At 40.2% G+C, this 22775-nt stretch overlaps 2 protein-coding genes across 2 annotated transcripts; one reads left to right on the top strand and one right to left on the bottom strand.

The window, feature by feature from the left end:
* Positions 1 to 2704: 2704 nt before the first annotated feature.
* LOC119141504 (granzyme A-like) lies at positions 2705 to 10075 on the bottom strand. The gene is made up of 5 exons (XM_037373890.1): positions 9994 to 10075; positions 9765 to 9906; positions 6995 to 7142; positions 4363 to 4629; positions 2705 to 3638 (listed from the first exon to the last, which is right to left on the bottom strand). Exons 1-5 carry the CDS (start codon positions 10052 to 10054, stop codon positions 3477 to 3479), a joined length of 780 nt encoding a protein of 259 aa, XP_037229787.1. The 5' UTR covers positions 10055 to 10075; the 3' UTR covers positions 2705 to 3476.
* A 4574-nt stretch (positions 10076 to 14649) lies between these two features.
* On the top strand, positions 14650 to 19541 carry GZMA (granzyme A). Its single transcript, XM_037374615.1, has 5 exons — positions 14650 to 14710; positions 15440 to 15587; positions 16879 to 17017; positions 17703 to 17975; positions 18737 to 19541. The coding sequence occupies exons 1-5, from the start codon at positions 14650 to 14652 to the stop codon at positions 18893 to 18895; spliced, it is 780 nt and encodes a 259-aa protein (XP_037230512.1). The 3' UTR covers positions 18896 to 19541.
* The last annotated feature ends 3234 nt before the right edge of the window (positions 19542 to 22775 follow it).

Here is a 22775-nt window from a genome sequence, read left to right as displayed (position 1 = left end):
TGGGGTTATGCACATACTAGGATGGAGGTGTCTGAACCATCTGCTAGATTGTTAATGAGATGAGGATACATTTTGGAAACTAGTATATCATAATTAAAAGATGTAACAGACATATTAAAATAACTTGCTGTAATTTATCTGACTGTGGTGAACTGACCTATTCAGACTTTGAAAGAGTCCTCTGAGTTTACCTTTATTTTTCTTTGGCAAGTATCCAATAAAATTATCATCAAAATCTGATGGCTTGCTTTGTTTTCATTCTGTATTCTAAATATTTCTTCCTGATGCTAGATTGAGTTGCCCAGAAGGAAGGTTACTTTTACAGCTTGCTAGATGGCAGGCAGTTCTGTAGTCAGAAGATAAAACAAAGACTGAGCAGGAGCTGCAGAGGCAATCCATGCTCCAAAGATATCACTGCACTTTCAGAAAACAACAGCTGTTGACAATAGATGATGCCACCCTCTGTACTCAGAACCAGAAATATGTTGGTTTTTTTTTAAAAAAAAAACAGATTCCCAAATTGAACATACAGTGCAATAGATGTACAGCCAAAAGAAGTACAAAACACCAGCCACTACTGCCCAAGGTCAGATTGAAGGTAAGGGCTAAAGCTAACTTCCACCTGCATCCCTGTGTGATGTGTGAATACGAGTTGTCAGCCCCCTCTATTGGACAGAAAACCATCAGCCGTATGTCAGCCCTGTATGCTCTACATCAACACCATACATCCATCACATGTCAGTGCCGTACGTCGTGTCTCTGCATGGCCCAGTCAGCCTTGGGGGCTGCTCTGTGCCCAAATCCGACTGTGTGAGGAGCAGGCGACAAGCAAGTCAGGCTTCTCAGCAAATAATCCTTAAGAAATATCGCTTACCTGAAAAACCTCAGTAAAAGCAAGGATAGATGCAAATGTCTGACAGAGAAGTCCAACCCAGCAGAGACCAAGCTGCAAAGCACACGTGTAGATAGGAGTCCAGCCCTGGCCAAGGGCTGAAGGATTCTCGGGTCAGGACTCCTTTAATCCACTCAGAAATTTCCAGTAAAGATAAAACCAGATAGTATAGGAAAGCTGGTCTAGTACTAGAAGCCAGTATTTGGAAACTGGGAGGTGGTGGGCAGGGGGACACCTCACAGGCACCCAGAGATTAGTGCTGAGGCCTGACAGGTTAAAAGAGAAAAGCCTAGATGTCCCTTACGGAAGGAAAGTAGAATTGCAAATGCTGTGCTAGAAACAACTGGAATCTACAGTAAACTCTGCCAGGGGCTGCTGAATATGGGCTCCTCTCAGTCTAGTAAGAATGCGTTCTTAGCTTAATTTTGTCAGGCCTTGTGGGTGTCTCTTACTGTGAAACCATAACACACCGGGGGCTGCTCTGTGGCTTTCCCACTCTCAGCTCAGTTCTGAGACCCAGCCTGGCAGCGCCTTCAGCAGGGAGTGACACTGGCCGTCACCTCCCTTAGCCAACACTCATCCTTTTCCTTTAGGACTTTCTCCTACCGCCGGCTGCAGAACCAGCCACCCTTCCACTGCGTGCTTCCACAGGGGCTGCCCCAGCACAGAACTGCGGGCACGCTGCGCCCTGCTGCGAAACCCCTGCCGCCCCCTGGCCCAGGCCGCCCCTCACCCAGGGGGGTGCACGGGCAGGCGCTGTCTCAAGACACAGGGGTTTCAGCACCAGCGATGACTTCCCTCCTGTTGTATGTGGAAAGGATAAAGACTCTGCTGCCTCAGGGTAAACAGAAATTGAGTCACGGTCACTGCTTAGCTCACTGCTCCTGCACCCCCCTGGGGACAGGCCAAGGCCAGGCTGGGACATCAGCCTGGGGGCAGGCCTGGCTCAGCCGGGCCCATGGTGGCAGGGCCAGGCTGAGGGCAGCTGGGGACTGGCCCTGCTGGGGCACTGCTGGGGCAGGGGCCAAGCCAGCCAGGTGCTGACATGGGTCCTGGGCTGTGGGCAGGGGGGTGGGGGAGCCCCAGGGGCTGGGCAGGGGCAGGCAGGTCTGCTGGTGCCCTGGGGGCCAGGCAGTAATGCCCATCCACCTGCCACATCATCCCTCAGAGAAATGTACATGGAGTAAAGTTGTAACAAGAGATCACACACAAAAAGCCCAGTGTCTGAACTGGACCTGACCTGCTGGGTTAGGGTTTCCACACTCTGTCACTCATTACTGCCCACCAGTGACTGAGATACAGCCACTGTTCACATGAACAGAGTGAGTGAAATCTTTGCCTTTGAGAGGTTAAAAACCACTTAGCTGTAGCTAGGCTGCAGGGTGTAAAAAGTCTCCTGTGGGACGGGTAGAAGGATACCCTTGCTATTATTTACCTTGCAAAGGTAAAAGAGACTGGTTTGTAACACCCTCTGAGACCCCCAGCTGAAAAGTGTTAACAGTGGTATATTATATTTCCCACTTTTATATCACTTCCCCCTTTTTCCTCATTTTTTTCCCAGTTTCTGTATTCCAGAGTCAATTCTTACTGTCATCTTCTAAGATCTTCCTTCCCATGACCTTCAGTGAGAACTGAATGAAGCCCCCATACACCACATCATTTATCGCACCATGGCTAACCACCAACCCAACTTCGCAGTGTCCATTTGCTCCTTTACCTGCACAGCTGTTAGGAGACTGGGCTTTGCTCTGCCCAGTGCAGTGACACAGCTGCTGGTCAATAATCAAGGCCAGTATGTTGATGTGTTGGAGTTATTTATCCATGCCTGTGTGATGTCCCAAAGTTTACAGTATTTGGTACATAGTAATGCAGTAACCAAAGAAGCAGAGAAGCGCTGCAGATGTTCCCTTCCAAACTGTTGGCAAAAACAGATCGATATCTGACAGAAGTATAATTACTCCCATTACAATCAGTATTTATACATTTTTCAACAGACTATTCACTGAAAGGGTGAGATCATGAACTAAGCTGTGAGAAGAGAGGATTTTGTTGATTTTAACACTAAAAAAATATGGCGAAAATAATCTAGAAAATAATATTTTTATCCCACTCATAATGGAAGATTAATTGGAAAAATGTTCATTTTTTAATACTTTATGAAAATTAATTTAGTTAAGTAAATATTTAGTAATGGAGAATGTAAGTACTTGGTTTTGAGTAATATCATAGCAAAATATCTGAACATTTAAAGGCTTTTGTTTTGTTTCTTCTCATTCAGCAGACATATCATTCATTATCAGTCTGAAATTTAATTTTTCTCTAAGTGCAGATTCAAAAATTTTGCCTCATCCCAGGCACAACAAATAAGGTGAGCAGTACTTTCCCTTCACACTAAGAAGTTGGGTGAAGTCCAATACAAATTCTATTACTGAAGAGGCAGTTTCCTACGAAAGATTAGTAAATATGTTATCTGTCCAAAGGGGAACATTTTAACTGTTCTCATAAAACTGTGGCGGTGCAAAGCTGTAAAGCTGGGAGATACTTTTTAAAGGTGGAGCACTTTATTAAAACTATCTTGCCTGCCTCATGGATCTCTGTGAAGGGAAACTATTTTTGTTATCCAGTCAACATATTTTTCAGTCAGTCGTGTATAAACTCCAGGCATGTTTCTTCTTCCACATCGTCCTCCAAAAGAAACAATCCCACTGTATTGACCGGCACAGATTAACGGCCCACCTGAATCTCCCTAGAACACAAAATAGAAGTAACTATCAATGTGTGTTCGTTGTTCTCCAGAGGAGCATACAGTACCACCTGCAGTGCATAAGCATCTCTGGTAACGTGGCTTCTAACCTGTTCCAACCTATGAAATGTATAAGCTGGCTTGCATCACTTCATGGTAGTTGGGTGAGGTATAAGGAGAGGTTGCTTTTCCAGCCCAGGGGAGCCTTTGATATAATTGCTGTAAATCAGCACAGTGCTATCATAATTCTATTTTAAAAGGTATCTTTCTGATGTTGGTATAAACTGATTCTCCTTCTTTAGCAACAGGCCCTTCTGGACTCATCACAGAAGACATCAAAAGCAAGATCCAAACAGCACTTTTGAGTGTAAAGTTATTTCTGTACTATTCAGATGTTGACATCTGGAAAGGATCAGATGATTCAGACCCTGGAAGTTCTTTTTCTCTGACAAGTACCTGTGGTGCCTAAGAAGAGCACCTTAGTTAAAGAAATGCACCTGAAGTTAACTGAGAGAATCCTAGACTCAAATTCCCATACTCTTAATCTTGTGTACCTAAACTATGCAAAGTTTTAACACTTCTTTTTCACAGCAATGAAGTTTCTTACAAATGTGGTTAAAATCACTGTAAATCTGATCAGCATCATTAAGTGTCTGGTACTGCTTTGTTACTAGTGAACAGCATACCCTTGTTAAAAGCACATCCTCTTTGTAACTTTGCTTCTTACCTGGCAAGCATCTCTCTTGAAAATTTTGTTTTTCCCTGCAGCACACAACATGTTGCTGGTTATTTTTACATTATTTCTATAGCTGTGCTTACAGCTTTTTCTATCGACAATTGCAATACTTGTTTCCTGAAGATATTTTGATGGCTTTCCTGAAGATGTGCGTCCCCAGCCGGCCACCTTGCACCTTGTGCCAGGTTTGATGTCTTCACAAGAGTCAGGCAGAGGCAAAAGTTGCACATATTTATTCAGCTGTGCAGTATCATTCAGCTGGAAAACAAAAAGAAAAATAAAGGCTTCCTTATGCAGAAAGGAAGGAAAGTGTAATCTAGTTTCAACTGGCAATTATTCTCATTTTACCAATACTTTCCTTATAAAGCACATTTCAATATTTAGGAACTGATCCTGAGCAAATTGTCCCTTTGCAAATCCAAAAGAATCTCCCTCATGTCTGTATAGCAATTCTCTATCCACAGCAGTACTCATGAGTTCAAGCCCAGCTTTCCATTGATTACAGTAGGAAATTAAAAACCTGCACAGGAGTTGGGCTGTTGGATCTATGTCCTATTGGAGAACCAAATTTGCCACTAAACCTCTATGTTGAAATCAGACTCTGTTGCTTGACTGATATCCAGAAAAATCTCAAAGCATGGTACAATGTACCCAGTAACAAAGATGAAAGCAAAAGCTATAACTAATTAGACATGGCAGCAGCAACATAACTGGAGAAAAATGAGATCTTGAACTCTTCAGATTGCCAAGTTTTTGCTCTGAAAGATTCAAAAGGGCCTAAATGATCCAAACTGTTTTGTTGACCTTTACCTGATAGATTCATCCTTCAGCAGAGGCCAGTTTAAGCCTGTAAATTAAAACACAGCCAAACACTAACATACTCTCAATGTCCCTGGTAAGGGCTCACAGCTACTGAACAGACATTTTCTGTTTTACACATGATCAGCACACCATGATTCATTTTACAGGTGGTTATACACGTTGCTGAATGGTTATCAGTTAAATGATTCTGGCTTTATACATTTTTTAACAGGCATTCTTAAAAAATCACAAGTTTATCCTAAAAATTCTTACGCTTTATTATCACCTGTGCTGGTGGGAACTTCCCAAGATGGCAAGTTAATCCCAAGTCACTTAGTACTCCATTACAGCAGAACCACAGAGATGGGAGATGAGCCCTGGTGCCAACACTATCCATGCTCCTTATCAAATTCAGGCAAAGGATTTTATGATATCCATGTCATTCTGCAACACAGTTGTAACTTTCAGCTCTATAAATATTACTTCTTAGCAATCCGTTTGGGTATTGTGACCACAAATAACATGTGCCTCTGGTAAGTTGGTGGTGGCCACAGAAGCCAGTGAAATGAATCTGTGTGCCTTGACAATGAGGCAGATGGAGAATACTCGCTAACATCTGGGGAAAGGAGCTTCTCTCACTTGGGCAGTGGTAAGTCACTGGAGGCACGTATGTCTGTAAATGCTCCAGCTAGTTCCAGAAAGGGACATTGCTAGTTTCCTCCCTGTCACTGTCATATCAAACTGGTGATACCATCTAAATATTAGAAATAGGGTTCAAGTAAGTCATCGCTTCCTTTTCCAGATAATTCCACCAATTATTTCAGAAGTGTGGCAATATACATAATATAATGTACTTAGTCAATTATTTTAAATATACATATTGGTCCTTTACATAAAATTGTTTCTTATTACAGACATAACATTAAAGCATAGCCTGAATAAAGACCCATCCAAGATCGCGTAGGCATTGTACTGAAGTCATGATGTTTCTAAATGTACAGGCAAGATAATGTGCAAACCTTGCCTTTCTCAGGGACTTTGGATTGGCACTGCAACTGCTGGTACCATGAAGGCAGTCCTCCAGCACCATTTGACCATCCACAGGTTTCCTGCATAAAGATTGCCCTCTGCCTATTCAAAACACCCATGGCTGCCTCCATGTCAATCTCAGTGCTGGATTAATGGAGTTCTCAGTGCAAGGACACATGAGGCATGAGCCAGCTCGAGCAGGAGCTGGTATGCAGGAAATTCTCACAACCTTGCCCTACTTTGGCCTCCAGGATCATGACGTTGGGATGTTAGTGAGGGCATCTTTCCATGCTTCATTCTACAGTGTCCTGAACCTTCCTTATTATGTGACCATTCTGTGCTCCTAGAGCTGAATTCATTTATGTCCTGTGTTATCCATACTTTTACTTTATGTTGTTACCCCAAATAATTATCAGTAAGTTTGATTCCCATTTTTGCTTAGTCCAGCACAAGGTATCCCTTTGGGATAGAGGTATAACCCAGACTCCATTGCATGTATGACTTCAGCACTGTCTTTGAAAAATTACTGAAGAATGTGTTTGGGGGTTTTGGAGTGTTTGCTGCAGTAAGTGGGTTAAAGGGAGTTCCAGAGCACAGAATGGGCTTGAAATGTGATCCCTGCTCACAGTGCCAGTGATCTTGTAACCTTATCTAGATTAGTACAACCAAAAGCAGGATGTTCTCTGATATTGTTAAGCTATCTAAACAATGCACTCTTTGACATCAAAGAACAGCCAAAATGGTCATCAGCACCATTCCTTTTATAATGATACAACAGTAATTAACACAATACCTTGAGAAGCATTATATCATTTTCCTTGGAAGACCCATCATACTGAGGATTAGGAAAGTAGTCCATAACCTCAAATATCTGCTGATCTTTTTCAGCAATGGATGGCCGATGGGCTCCAAGAACAACTCTAGCTTCTGATTTGCTTAATCTGCAATTTAAAGAAAGTACAGGGAGAGAAGGTCATTACTGGAACTAGGCAACTTCTCTCAAGAAAATCAAAAGACACATAACATAATACAGTTTTATTTTACAACCACATGATTAAAACATAGGGAGGGATATTGTTCATTTTGATGTTTTGACATGACCTTGTATTTTCCTCTACAAAGTAACATTTCTTTTTGTAAATCTAGTTTGGTAAAATAATGGTGTGATAGCTGACCTTTGAAGATTTCCAGAGTTTAAAATTAGTTTAATTTAAAAGCCTACTGACTTTTTAAAGACAGTCCCTTGCAAAAGGGCTGCTGCTACTGATGCCTTTCATTGATCTTTTAATGGTCTCCTTTGGACTCACGACATAATCCTGCAAAGGACTAAACATGCCGGACTCATAGCATGTAGGTTGTCTTGCTGACGTCACTGGGATGTCAAAACACACATTGACACTCAGTACTCATTCCAAGCATTATGCATACATGTAAGTGCTCCACTGAAGTGGACATCTTTAATATTGATAAGAGTTTTGTCTTTAACTTCACTAAATACAGGATTCAGCCTATTAGGGAAGAAGGACGGGTGTTGCCTAACTTAAGACAACCCTATAGTGAATATTAAAAAGGGAGACTGCCAAAACCCAAAGAGAGTTTTAAGTCCAGTTCCTGCTAATAAACAGTAAGAGCTAAGCAACTCATGAATCTCCCTCTCCCCCAAGCACTCTAAGTATCATCAGAAATGTATTCATTAGAGGTTGTCTTTCATCATTTTGCCCTACTAAATTTAACACAGCCCAGTAAGATGACATTGCCAGAAGACACACTGCTGGTTTCCTGTGCTTCATCTTCAGAACACAATCTCACTACACACAGGACAACCTATTCAAGCTGGAACAAACAAGAAAAAAGTTATTTTCTTTATTCCAGCTGCATGTCTTACTGAAAGATAAAATTAATTTATTTGTATGTGAATGTTTGCTTGTGAAAACAGCTACAAAGGCAGTGCTGGATCCTAAAAAGTTCTGGGTTTATCTACAAAGCACACTTACACAGTCAGAATTATACAAGACTCACCGAACTCCATCCTGGGACTATTTCATGTATAATCCCCAACAGAGGTGCAACTGCTGGACTTGCACAAAGCCCAGGCAATCAGCTACTATGTATACAGAGATGCTTGGGAGGAAAAGGAAAAAAAAAAAAAAAAACCCAAAAAAACAACTGCCACCTCATCCAGGTCTGTGATAGGTTTCTGGCAGGCCACACAGAAATTCATGTTGCTGGGTTCATGCTATCTTGTATAAGACAAAAATTGATTATCACGTAATATCCATTAGTTAGTAAGGCTTACATGCACTGTAATTGGATCTGATAAGAGCAGTCTAGACATAGCGTAGAGGTGAGAGGGTTTTGCATGGGCATCATCATACAAGTCAGGAGAAGACCAGACAGATGTTGTTTCAGATTGCCCCAGTGACAAAGACTTTAAGTCAGCCCAAACTAATGTGCTTGTTAGAAAACCAAACCAGTGACAAGAAGACACTCTCCACAGGACCAGAGACAACTAGTGCCCTTTCCACTGAATAGCTTCCAAATCTGAATTTTTATAACCATAACAGACTGGATGTCTCCGGCCCATTGACTGAAGAGTGAGAGACCCCAACTCCCATCAAAAACTCCCTTAATTCCAAAGAGGAAGGCTTGGCTTTTGTTTTGTAATTGTCCAAAAAACACATGCCAGGTGTGAATATGTCTACCCTTACAAAAATGCAAACAAATTTGATTCAGCTGAACAAGTGTGACAGTCAAATTATTCATTTAGAAAGAAGGAGCTGTGTCCTCTATTTCAGACTAACTGATGGAAGAAGGCTGGCTGAGCTGCCCACGCTGTGTTTGAGGAGGTCAAGTTTGCCCGCGTTTATTGTAATTGGTTTGCTTTTAGTTCCTCAAAATATGGGGAGGGGGGCAGGGGAATGGAGAACTAAAACACAATTTTGAGAATATTTTAGCAAAACCAGGGCATTTTACTTCCCAACATGAACAGCAGGTGTCCTCCTTACCCTGAGCCAGCTGTTCAACATCTGTGCCAGTCTTGGGGTATTGCACCTGGGGAAGGGGTGCTTGTGCTCACATCTGACTTGTCAAAAGGACAAAGCTCCTTGTTACAGTCATGACTGACATTCAGGTTTTGTGAGCCCAAGTCACGTAAATGGCAGGAATAGTGTTTCCACCTAATCCAGCTTCATCTCTCAGGCTGTTTTGAGGCTTAATCCCAGGCACACAGGTAAGATAAATTTAAAGGTCTTTGAAATATACCCTCATCTCTAAAACACTGCTGTTTCAGATGCATAAATAATGAATTTGGTCTTTTGTCAATGCAGTCTTTATGCTGTAACACTGGCGGGATATGACTAATTAAGGTAATGGCACACAATGCAGATCAGTAGTTTACAAAACAACTTAAAACAGAATGACAAGTTCATAGATCAGTTTAGTGAGAGAACTGCAGCTTTTCACAATCCTTTAAAAATCAGTATCTACCTTTCTTTCCTTACAGGCTTGCACACCATGCCCCACCTCAATGAAGAGTCAAAATTGCCCCAGTATAAGATACTTACTCACAGTGCGCAGCTGTCAAAACCCATTGCTTTTCCACAAGAGCTCCTCCACACACAGTTAAATCCTTTCTCTGGATAGCAGCCATGTAAGGCCACGAATGAGGACGCACAACATGTCCTCCGATAATGTCCATGCAGCCATCTGAAATGCAACAGAAGTGCAATTATGTTATGTGTTATCCATAAAAATTGGGAATTTGGATATTTTTATCCTTAGATGAATATTTACATCTCAAGGGTAGGATAACAGCAATTAGAGAGAACAGGAGAACTGACAGGTGGCTTGTCATAGCTGCTGCTATTTACTTAGGAAAGCAGGGTAAGTTATGATACAGTCCTTTCTATTTAAATGCTCCCTACAGGAAATAGTGGTTGAAAGGTTTTATGACTAGTTCCCTCCCTTGAAATTTCCATTTACATCATTAATATTGTATCATTTAACTGAAGTTTCATCTCGTTAGGTTCTTTCTTCAAGTTTCTTGAATCCCTAACACGTGTCAATATTAATAATGATCTAAGTCTTACAAGAACTTCAGTAGCCCTTCATCACAGGTACTATATTACAAAACAAGAACATGAGAAAATTCCTGAGCATTACATGCAATCAACATGTAATAAAACCTAAGTGTCTCCAGAATTCAACGTTCTTTTGACTTTGAAGGTAAAAAAATAAATAAATGTGAGAAGAGTGAAATTTGCCATCATCAAGCTTGTGACTACGTGTGAGAACAAATACAAAGGCCACCTGAAAAAACTTCACAGAACACCAGTGTGAGGGAAAACTCAGAGCATGAGAAGTACAAAAGTCATTGCCAAACTGTGGACCAAGTACACCACCAGCCAGCAGAATCATACTGCCCAGGTAATATTTTCAGTTGAAAGACTTGAAAAGATTCATACCTTAATTTTATGAGAGCCACTGAGAATTGGCAGACATCTGTTGTCTGATAAGCTTAGGAATGCCTGGCACAAAAGACAAGCTACACACATGGAAGGCAGAAGGCAGAGCAATTTGTATTTTCTTAGCAATAATTTTTGAGGGTGCAGGATTCAGATGCAGAAAACCCTAGAGTGTGTATGTGTCAAATGCAAACAAAGTATCTAATCAGTGGTCACAAGAAAAAGACAAAAAGACACAGTGGTGGGAAAGACATTTCTGTACTGCAAACCTCTGTGCCTGCAGCTTTATTTTGCATGCCTTGCTGGTAAACCACTACAAAAAAACAGCGTGCTCTTCTGTGAAGAAATTTGAAAACCTGCTATCATCTGAAGTACCTTTAGAAAAAATCAGAAATGTAATGCCCAATATAGCTAATTCTCATTTTTATTCAAGAGTTAGGAGAATGGCAGCTCTCCAGATTGCTGAATGAGATTACAGCATAGAAATGCTTATTTCTGTGGCACAGAATCTTACTAGTTATAACCCAGTTTGAAAACACACACACAATGCAATGCAATGTAACACATTCCATATTTCAGAAGACTCTTCCCACAGCTCTTTTAAAAGAAAACCTGTGACTTTTAGAATTCAGCAGCTCATAAAACAGTCAGCTCTAGTTACCCTAGAATCACTCTCCATCCTCCAACCAATACTGGGATTATTCACCCACTGGAGGTCACCTCTGCAAAGAGGGTCCTAAAGGCATGTTTGAGTACTTCAGGGCTTTGCCCTCCCACTAGGTGGCTAGCTCAGAAAGCAGCATAAGAGACAAAATCGGCAACAGATCCATGTTCTGACCAGACAGAAGGCTTATGTTTCCAGAGCATTATATCTAATGCTGGATTCTTCCTGCCAAGTACCTTAAACTTCATAGAAGTAACACCAATTTGCTACAAGGCTTTGAGGACTCTCTGAGTTAACTACATCTACCTGTATTTCTGTGTTTCAGCGTTTTCCTCTGATATCACACAGTAAATAGATGGAAAGAGAGAAGCTGAGCAAATAGTCAAAGCAGGAAAGACAACAGATAAACATCATGAGACACTGGTAGCAACAAAGAAAGTAAAATAGGTATCCCCAGCATATGTCCTGTCCCTCCTCCAGCAAGTCGCTGGGAGTGTGTCCCCCAGCCACTGAGGGATGTGTCCAGACAAACACACTGGAGTGGGGTTGGGGATGGAATAGTCCAGGGAGGAGACAGAAAGCACCCCAGCTCTGCCTCGCTGTGCTCCGAGCGGCTGTCTGCTCTGCACCACTCTCCTGCCCTCCCTTCCCCAGCTCTGTGGCTGAACTAAGACACTGTCTGAACCAGGGCACCCAGTGCCTCTGGAACATTTAGAGCTGTAGCTGTAGCTTAGATTGGTCTCCTAAAATCACACCTGATGTTCACCTTTAGCACCACAGAAAGCAGCATGAAGTGAAAAGGAACACAGTCACTGCAGAAGCAAAATGATCAGAATTACTAAGTATGAGGTAAAGGACAGAAGCACTCGACACAGTACTGAACAGAGTTGAAAGTGATCCACTGATCCATGGGCTTAATGCCCATAGTGAATTTCCTCAAAGGCAAAGGCTAGAAATAGAACCTGGGTAGGCTCGCTGTTCTGTTACTCAGGCAGTGGTTTCTGCTGAGAGAGTGGCTATGCCTCCTGGGCACTGCAGGGAGAAAGGATAGAGCATTTTGTTTACACATCAGTCCTCTTGAAGACCAATTGCTTGTGCAGCAAAGCTAATAAAAGAATTTGACGATGCACTCAAATAGAGAAGGAAGTTTTGCTTTGAGGTTTCCCTTTACATACAAAAGGTCAATAAAATCTAAACTTGACCATAAATTGTTATTGCCATAACCAAAGGAGTCCAGCCAACTTGCTGCACACCCTAAAATTTCATGTCAAATTTTCAGCCTCACCTACATAAGTTACAAGATGAAGAGGACACTGACAAAAGTATTTGGGTAGAAAACTAAAGGCTGATTATGTCTATAATAATCTGATCTTTAATACCCACACAACCAATCTTAGCCCAGAATAAGCTTGCACAGAAAGCAATTGGTTATCATCAAACAGTAGTTTAGACTGTATATTCCTAACTGTAATTATCAATGTAAATGGGATCTCTCTGGATTAGAGGGAATTTTTTAAAAGGCAGGGGTATGCTAATACCTATGGAGTTACAGAAAAATATCTTTAGAAGTAGGATTTAGAAATAAATAGGAGTGCATTCAGATATTGAAAGAAAATGTAAACAGGCTATAGAATTGGTTTTAGATGGTGGCCATAGATCTATCTTAGTTGCCTCGAAAACATCTAGGAACATTTGCTCATCTTTTATTCTGTATCTCCCAAATAGTTTTTTCTTGAAAGCAGCTCACGTAAACATAGGATGATACAAACCAAACCTCTTTTCACTAGACATGGCACCACATACAGGAATATATAAGGATGAATCACTGCAGTACTATGAGTTTAAGCAGGTCTCAGTGTACAGGATTTTTGCCCACAGGTGCTCATCCTGATCATGTCTCTACATAATCCAGAGAGGAAATGGCTTCAATATGGTAAGATTGCTAATTAAAATGTCATAAAATCTTTGTCTTTGGCAACTATTTATAAGTGACAAATGAAAGAGCAGTACCTGTGATACCTGGTGATATTGTGTTTGGGAGAACAGTGGAAAAAAAGAATGCCAGTGCTACAAACTGCTGATAGCTACAGGGGCTGTGCAGGTATGAGGAGAAAAATGAAAGAAAATTAAAAGCTTGGTGTGGTTTTGCAGTGCACAAAGCTGTCACCATGTCATATAGGTGACTGTTTGATGAGACACATCAGTGACAAAGAACTCTGCAATCTCTAAAAACAGCCCCACATCTGCCCTCTTCAGAGAAACCACCACCAATTACCTTCTGGCCCAGAAGGGAGGGTAACAGCAGATTTGGGCCAGCTATCAGTCCGAGGCCTTCTACAGATAAAACTTACATCAGGTTGTGCCAAATGAGCTCAAAGATGTGACACAGCCAGAACACAGAAGTTTTCTGCAGGCTGACCGTAGCGGAGCCCAAGCCTTCAAGAAACCTTTCAGGCTGTGTGGTAGTGACACTTCACTGAATGTACCTAGTTACTTAATAAAATATTTGATATTCCATATTATCTAATATTGATGGAAGTTATTTCTATTATTTGGGGTTATATCTGAAAGTGAGGAAACATGCCTTTACAAGGCTCTATTAAGATTTATTCAGTTCTCAGGACTCAATCCAGTCACCTAAAACTAGGCAATTTAGAGACATTTGCGACACCCTGGGTGCAGGGCTGGCAAATCTGACATAGCACCTACAGAAGACCCCTGGATTCCTGTACCAGGAGGCAGACCTAAGACACCTTAAGACACTTTAAATGGTGTTATACCCTTAGCTCTAAGTCACTAAACCACACTCAGTGTTATATGGATGCTAATCCAGTGCAAAGCTGATGAGATAGGATCAGATGCTGAAAGGAGCAAACATCAGATTCCTTGGCCCTGAGGGGCTTCTGACTAGCACAGACAGCTCTCTAATGGGCAATGGGCTGGACTCATCTCAGCCCTGGAGGCCTGGGATGACTAGAATGAAACTATATGTCATGGGGACAACTGAATAAAGCATAAATTTATGTGAGCTGAGTCCCACTGGACTGGGGGGCTTAGCGGTTTGGTGGGTTTCACCCCAGTACTCATATATTCGCTCTCTGCAAATGCTATAGTGAAAACACGAAAGGGTGCAGACCCCATCTTCACACCACAAATGACTCAATTTCTCACTAACATCTCTGCAGTAAACTGCATTGTTGAGGAGGTTTTTCACTTTTGCCACAGTTACGAATGTCAACTATCCTTAAGAGGAAAAACAAAACCCACATCCTTTTTATTTAGGTATATATATTACACAGTGAATAAGTAGAAACAGAAATCATGGCAGCTTTCCTCACTTTGACTGCCTCTGCTGCTGTAATTCTCCTGGTAATTCGTGGAGGTACGTGCCCAATTTGATCCTTTTGAAGGTAAATGCTGATGTATAAAGTTCTAGTTAAGCCAACATATATTAATGTAAAGGAAGCAGTTACAATTATTATTTGAGGTATTATTAGCTCTTTTCCACTGTTTGCATGCGTTTGATCTTTCATACAAACAAAATAATTTCTGAATGGGTAGTACTAATTAAATTACTTTAGTAATTAAAGTACTAAAGAGGACAAGCTATTTGGAGGAGTTCTGAGGAGTTAACATAATGATTATCTGACCTTTCTCTCCAGCAGCATACACATACATTAGTCTCTTGATTTTATGTTTTTCTGAAAAGCAGGTTCATGTAATATGACACCCCATACAGCCCAGTTTCCAGGTATCTGCCTAAGTCACATATTTTACAACACTTATCATGTGGCAGATCTGAGGTTGCTAGTCACGACGAAAGCTAAGAAATCAACCACAGCAGCAAACTTCAAGAAAAGAAATCTGTACAAGAGCAACAATACTTTGGTGTTTTTCTTGTCAAAACTCACCCTACTATCTAATTTTGGTGCCAATGAAACATACAGAATAGTAATGCTGTCTACCCTGAAGACAGCATTGTGACATGTTGTACATACCGGTGTGTCTGTAACAGTTTGTAATTACATTAACTGTTTTTTTCTGAGACTTTGAGTGTCTTACAGTATTTGATAGCCCAGTTGTGTCTATTGTGGCTTATTTTTATTTTTAGGTTTCTGTGTGGATATCATTGGAGGATATGAAATAGCACCACACTCGAGACCATTTATGGCCTTAATCGTTGGAAAATATGGAAAACCTATTTGTGGAGGAGCTTTGATCAAGGAAAACTGGGTGTTAACAGCTGCCCACTGTGATGTGTAAGTTCTTACTCCAATTCAGAGATTGTCCTTAGTGAGTACATGGTGTCTCTGCTCAAGAAGTAAAGTTAATATCCCTGGTGGTTTTGTGCATTTAGCATGACCATAATCATGTTCTGATTAGTATGTTTTATAATTTATATTGAGAAGTGTGCTTCAGTGAGTAAAAAATAATATAACTATGTATACTGATCTTCACTTTCTGAAGAGATATTTTACAAGCTTCCACCTGCATGCAAGCACAGAATAGAAGCACTGAAGTAGTGAATTTGGGGGAAAGGTTTATCCCCATTTTCTCAGTCAACTAGTGTATTAGGCCAGAGGACTAGCCAGCCTAAATAGCTGCTCAGAAAACAGAAATATATTCTTTCATTTTATTCCGCAAAAAATATGCAGTTCACCACAGAAAGAGACAGCATGCAGTTACACATGAGACTGCATTTAAGAGAAAATAAAATAAATAAATAACTTAATGAAGCTCAGTCAACAGTCAGACAGCTCTTAATAGCTGAAGGAAAGGAGCAGCCAGTTCCTAAGGGTTGTTTGCTGCTGTAAGATGCAAATGAGGGCCAACCTGCACATCTGCTCAAAAAATATTCTCCCATTCAGCTGTAACGTACATTATTATAACGTACATTATGTAACATACAGCTAAACCCATGGCCTGACATAAAGGTCTGCTTGGACTGCTTGACCAAGGAGTGCTAGCCTCATGGTTTCTGTACCAGAGAGCCCCAGCAGGTACAACTCTGTCACCACTTCAGAATCTAGTAAGTATTATGATGTTGCAGAACAGTTAGAGAAAGGTAGCGAGTGACGTCCCCTATGAACTCTCAAAACAGTGTTGAAATGGTGTTAGGGAAAAGCAATGGTACAATACAGTCCAGTTGTGGTGATCTCTGAAATAATAATGCTGTGAGCTATTCTCCTAAATTTTCAGCAGAAATTGCAGAGGGCATAGTTAGTGAGACCACTATCCAGAGCAAAGCTGATGCATCAACCCCTCAATCAGTTTCCAAAGGGAAACAACAGGGGTATGTTCACAGTCAAGTACCCAAACCCTGTCTCCTGGAAAGCTGAAAACAGGATAGCATGGATTTTGATTCACTGCGTTAATTTTTTTAACTACTTGTAAAAACAGGGTAATTATATTTTTTTAAATTACTGTTTCTTTTCAGGCATGAGCAAAGAGACTCTGTAGCAGCTGAACATTATAGCATCATATTTAACAGCAAAGAATTATGGAGTTACAGCAAGTGAATACAACTAACCATGTTGTCTGTCTTCTCAGGAAAGGAGGCAAAGTTATTCTTGGAGCTCATTCACTGAAAGCAAAGGAAAAAGAAAGACAGATTTTTCAGATTGCAAAACAAATTCCCTACCCATGCTACAGTTCCAGTCATAAGGAAAATGACCTTATGCTGCTGCAGGTATAGACTTACACATCACTTGCAGAGTATGCATCTCCTATGATGTACCAGTTTCTTCCTTCTTGTGAGGGAGATGGGCTAAGGCAGTTTCTGGTGACTGTTTTTCTGGGGTGGTATGGTCTGGTCTGCTAATCGAGCAGACTGGGGAATTGGGTATGCACTGGCAACTAAGGCAATCAACCATTCCTGTAATGCATACAATGCTAGAAGTAGAAAAATTCTGGAGCTTGACCAAGATATTTTAATTTCTGGCTTTTCAGTGAAAGAATAAATATTGTCCACAGAAAGAAGCATATTTCACACATAGAAATGATTTGGTTAAAAACCCTAATGATCTCTCTAAAAACAGTTCTAATGAAAAATGTCTGACTTCTCTGATTCTCAGTTTTGCAGCTCCAGTGATTACCGTTATTTTGTCACTAATGTCTGAGAGCCAGAGAAGTACAATAGGGTATTTCTTAAAGCTAATATTTCAGCAGAAGCTACATGGGTTTTCAGGAGACAAGGAATACTCATTTTGTTCATTCTTACATTGATGACATAAATCCTGTCACCAAGAATGGAGGAACCCAAAAACAGATTGCAGTAATCCCTCATTACTGTAATGGATAAGATCTGACAGTTAACATCCAGGGGCCCTTGCTAGACTCTGCCCCATAGTAACTATTTTCCATATCCTCTACAGCTTCAGAAAAGAGCAAGACTTAATAAAGCGGTGAAAGTCATTCCCCTGCCTACCTCAGGTGATGATCCCAAACCAGGAACAACTTGCACAGTTGCAGGATGGGGACAAACTCACAATCATCAGAAAAAGTTTTCTAATACCCTGAGGGAAGTCAACATCACTGTCATCAACAGGCAAATCTGCAACGACAACAATCATTATAAAAACAACCCTGTTATAACAGACAACATGATATGTGCAGGATCTAAGAATGGAGGAAAGGACTCATGTTTTGTAAGTATATTTACTGTCTGTATCCACATAGATTATATTAAAAAAAAAAACAAAGTACTAGCTTTTACACATTTGTAATTTCTGCATCTCTTCAGTTCAATGAAGAGTTTTATTAAAAATAAATGAAATTTCCAAAGCTTGTTCTTATAAATCCTAAAATCAAAACTTCTGATTGATAAATTCACCTTCACAGACTTTGGATATGGTGGTTTTATCCAGGCATATCAGATAGCCATTTTAATAGAAAAACCTCCACATAACTGCTTATAAGCCCATTCTCAAGCAGCTCACTTCAATGGAACAACTTCTCTGATGTCAGAGGGCTTTGAAACAGGTTTTGCTGATAAAAATCATGTTGACTGGGCCCCAAGTAAAATGCACAACTATGTAAGAACTACCACACCTTAGAAGATTTAAATATTGAATTAACAAAGTTACAAAAAAAGTACTGATTTCTAGAGACTTTCTGCTTTTCAAGAGGAAAGTTCTCAGCTTTTTCTTTTCATATTCAAAAAGACTAACTATTCGTTAGCACTGAGCTAGACTCATTCCCCATTACTCACACTGCAAAAGTCAGATTTAAGTCGTCTTTTTTTTTTTTCTAATGAAAAACTTAACTTCCAAGGAGGAAAAAAAAGAAACCCACAATAATGCTATCTACATTTTTATTTCCTCCATGTTACTGGTGCAAATTTTACTTAGAAGAAGCATTTTTTAGCTTTTGTAAACTTGAATAACAATTTTTTTCCCCCTTTTTCCAGGGGGATTCTGGCGGACCTTTAAGATGCGACAATGTGATGAGAGGCATCACTTCTTTTGGGAAGAAAGGCAAGTGTGGTAGTGTTGATGGCCCTGGTGTCTACACTCGGCTCACAAACCAGTACCTTCACTGGATAAGGAAAACCATACGCGGAGCCTAACAGATTGGAGTTTTGACCAAGTGATTTCCTACTTTGTATTTGTAACAGTAACTAGTTTTGAAATACGCTTTTTAAAACAGCTTCATTATACTGGTAAAAGAGGTATTCCCATGCTGAATTTTAGAGCCTGACATTCTTACAGATGAAAATACTTAAGTCTGTTTTCAGGACAGATGTGATTTTAACAGGGCCAGAACAGAGTGCTCTGCTACAACAGCATTTGTAGCTTATACTGTCAGCCATGGAGTCATTCAACAGGTATTTGTGACTCAGGCTTCCGACATTCTTGTGCTGCACATCCAGACTTAGCTCTGCATGGATGAGTATTTCTGACCAAGAATCTAATCTAGCTGTTCGTGTCCTCACTGTATGCTAAGTATATACTGCACTCCTCTGTATCTGGACTTCTGCAAATAAACCTGAAAGTTGTAAAGATGCTAGGTACAGCTCCAGACACCTGAAAAACTGCTTCTCTGCAGCAGAGATGCTGACTTTACAGGTGTAGGGGACTACTAAACTTCAGAAAATTTCCAGAAACTGGATTTGATTGTGGGAGATAAGAAATGTGCATTTCCTAACTGTCTTGTATTTTAAACCTCTAGATTTCACTCCTTTAAGCACTCTGCAGCTAATAAAGAAATGGCAATCAAAATCTACTGTTTCCAGTTGTCAATTTATGTGAAAAGCTCGCTCTGTTGCAATACAGATAGTCTGTACATAAAGTTCTGGACATGCAATATGTTTGCAGAATGCACCAAGATCAACACCACTATGTTAAAAGATCAGTTGAAAACCCATCCTCCAGAGAATACACAAAGTGTCATAGCTGAAGTAACAGTATTATAAAGTGCTGTTCAAAACATAAAACAATCTTAATTTTATGATACCACTACTGCTGTTTCAGATATGCAATGAAATTTTTAAGTGCTTCAATAACCACTTGTCAAACAGCAAACAGACCTATTGTGAAAAATGCTTTTGCCTATCTCTGTATTAACAGTGTTGGGCATTTTCAATGCCATGAACACCTTAAAAGGGCTTGGTTTCATTTTCTGTTGCTTTGGGTTTTTTTACTTGGAAGCAGGCATTGGCTAAGAGAATGCTGAGGACACTCAAAGGGTGGAGAAATCTTGTATTGATTTTCATTAAAAAATGATTGCTTGGTTCATCATGAGCAATTAAACATCCCTTATAAATATGAGAAAATAAAGAGAAAAACTTTTTTACACAACTACCTTCATCTGATCTTGGTGAGAAGAAACAGTAGCTTTGCCACAGAGGAATAATGAAGGGTGAGGAGGGAGAGGGCCTAAACTACAGGGACCTTTACTGAAAGTTTTGATGCTGAACATCTTTTACGTTTTCTGTCCATTACAAATGTTACACAGTCAGAACTTTCCACATTCCTTATTCTTACTCCTAAAATGCTTGTTCTGGACTCTTGGGTTGAACATACAAACAAGCACAGAAACAAAGACACAGAGGCACGCATAAACGCAGAAGCAAAGCGGGAGCAAAGAGAAGGATTCCAAGCCAAGTAAGATTGCATCAGTGGAACTGAGAGGAGAATTTGCCCCACTGACAGGTACTGACACCCAAAGTGGTGACTTTGATTCTGTCTTTAAACACACAGGAAGTAAGATTAGTCCAGACTTTTTCTACTTTGATAAACTACGAAGCCCTTGCTTAGGAAAGAACAGATTCTAAAAACCTTCAGAAAACAAAAATATCCTTATCAATCTAGTGAAAATCTGTAACAGACCTTCAAGACAATCGATCACCTACGGCTGTTTCACTCTTCCCATACATTAGTCTTAATTAATTTCTTTCCTCTTTGCCCATTGTTTCTCTGTCTTTCCTTCATCCTCTTACAGCATTTTTTTCATCTTACTGCTTGCAATTTTGTTTGCTTCTTCCTCCTTCCTGAAAGTTACAGGCAGCATCCTTGTCAGTGGAAAATCACCTCAAAGCCAATTCAGTATTTCTCTATTTTTCAGACAGTAGTCCTGACCCCAAGTGTTGCAGAACCTTACAGACCAGGAAGAGGTTCTGATCAAGAAATTTACAGTGCATGAAGAAATGTGCAAGAAAACACGTGCAGCCTTCCTTCTCTAGCTTGAAATTTATGGTCTACCCCAAAATACTTTAAAACTTTTTTTTCTCTTTTTTTTTTTTTTTTTTTTTTGTTACATGAGTGTTATTTAGTGAATTGTGCAAAATGAACTAGTGAAACTGGACTTACATGGTAAACAAAACATTCTAGCCTCTGTCACCACTGCCAGTAGTGGAAATCTGTGGAAAAAGCAGAAGCAAGAGCAAGAAGATAGAACTGAGTTTTCATCTAGGTAGGGACTTCTTCTGATCAAGAGGCTTGAAACCATTCCCAATAAGCTCCACCAACTACGGAATGGAACAAGTTTTAGGTACTAGCTAAGAAAAATGTTACAATCATTTGATGTCATTGTGACATCTAGAATGTAACAATTTTTTCTCACTGTGGCTATATGCTATAACTGGGGGAAATGAACAAGTATAAACTCCATTACACAAACCAACGCAACATTTAAGTACATAGCATCAAGTCAGATCATATTGTGGCTGAAAAACAGGGAACTGTCTGCTAGAGACTAGTGCATTTATTTAGGCACAAAACAAAATGATTCCCCAGTCTGAGATTCTTTAATCCATTTCATTGCATTACAGACAGACAATCGTTTTGTTGTACTGACATAGCTGGGAAGACACATGCCCTGCATGGGCAATGATGTTTTCCCTCTTATAAAAACAATTTTATCCTGAAGTTTTGGATTCCATATCTTTTACAGTGCTCCACTTTGGACAGGACTGTGGACACTAAGGCCCGAGTTTAGGCAACTTAGATTTAACTTAATCCTCTGTGCCACCTCTGGAAACTCAGCCTTTAATGCATACAGACCTCTGGTGCAGAACAAGCTGACCTCTTAGAAATAGGTTCTGATTTCTGTCTCAGTCTGGGCCTGAACAACATACCAGGCACATAATAAGCAAAGAGCTAAAAATATGTCACATTCTACCAGGAGAATGTCAGGATTTCATGTTTTGTCCAAGACTCTGTATGTTAAGACTTCTACACTGGCAGAACAACACAGCTATGCAAGTACAATGATGTACTTTCAGCAACTGCACACTCTAGTATTCAGCAGCATTACCTGCAAAAGACCTCAAATTCCTATTACAGCAAAATAGATATTTGCCATGTGAGAGAAACTGGCAGTAAAGGACCTAGAAAAGAAGCACATCCAGAAAAGGTACTCAAATACATGTTTAATTTCACTCCAGATTAGTCACAATCTGGAATTTAAATGCATGCTTAAATGCTTTCTCAGACATGGTCAGAGAATAGAGGTACAGGTCACACATACAAAATTGTGTCATATTTATGATTTAATTCTACTGAAATCAGTGACTTCTTCCACCTTTAGATACTAAGTTAAAATACTTCTGGGGCAATACAGTTTGATCACTCAGTAACGAACTAGCATAATTAACTAACAAATAAGCACTTCTCAGTGATAAAGAAATGTATGTTCTTATTTTGACAGTTAAGCATCCAACAGAATATGCATGGCTTCAGTACTGACAGCTCCTACCCTACCACAGCCCCCCATCACGTGTTATACACCTCTTCCTACATTTGGCAAACCAATACAATGTAGGTACTGCCTAAGGAAAGAGAGAGAATTTCTGTAAGAATCATAAAAGCAAGTAAAGAGATTAATTACACTCCTTTCCCCCTATTCAAAAGAGAAAAGAAGTTTTTAACATTTTCAAAAACTTTTAAACTCCTTTCAAAACTATTTTGAATATTTAAATCAGATTATAAACATTTGATAAAATCTGC

The sequence above is a fragment of the Falco rusticolus genome, chromosome Z, assembly GCF_015220075.1.
Source record: "Falco rusticolus isolate bFalRus1 chromosome Z, bFalRus1.pri, whole genome shotgun sequence".
NCBI classification, from domain to species: domain Eukaryota; kingdom Metazoa; phylum Chordata; class Aves; order Falconiformes; family Falconidae; genus Falco; species Falco rusticolus.
Note: the sequence above shows the minus strand (reverse complement) of the source record. Positions and strands in the feature narration are given on the sequence as shown.

Excerpts from the sequence above, each read along its gene's own strand:
- GZMA (XM_037374615.1), top strand. The coding sequence starts at position 14,650 with ATGGCAGCTTTCCTCACTTTGACTGCCTCTGCTGCTGTAATTCTCCTG. Across the intron at positions 14,711-15,439 it reads TCTCCTGGTAATTCGTGGAG|GTTTCTGTGTGGATATCATT; the intron begins GTACGTGCCCAA and ends TTTTATTTTTAG. Across the intron at positions 17,976-18,736 it reads GAGGAAAGGACTCATGTTTT|GGGGATTCTGGCGGACCTTT; the intron begins GTAAGTATATTT and ends CCCTTTTTCCAG.
- LOC119141504 (XM_037373890.1), bottom strand. The coding sequence starts at position 10,054 with ATGACAAGCCACCTGTCAGTTCTCCTGTTCTCTCTAATTGCTGTTATC. Across the intron at positions 4,630-6,994 it reads ATGATATAATGCTTCTCAAG|CTGAATGATACTGCACAGCT; the intron begins GTATTGTGTTAA and ends TTTGTTTTCCAG. Across the intron at positions 3,639-4,362 it reads TCAAGAGAGATGCTTGCCAG|GGAGATTCAGGTGGGCCGTT; the intron begins GTAAGAAGCAAA and ends TTTGTGTTCTAG.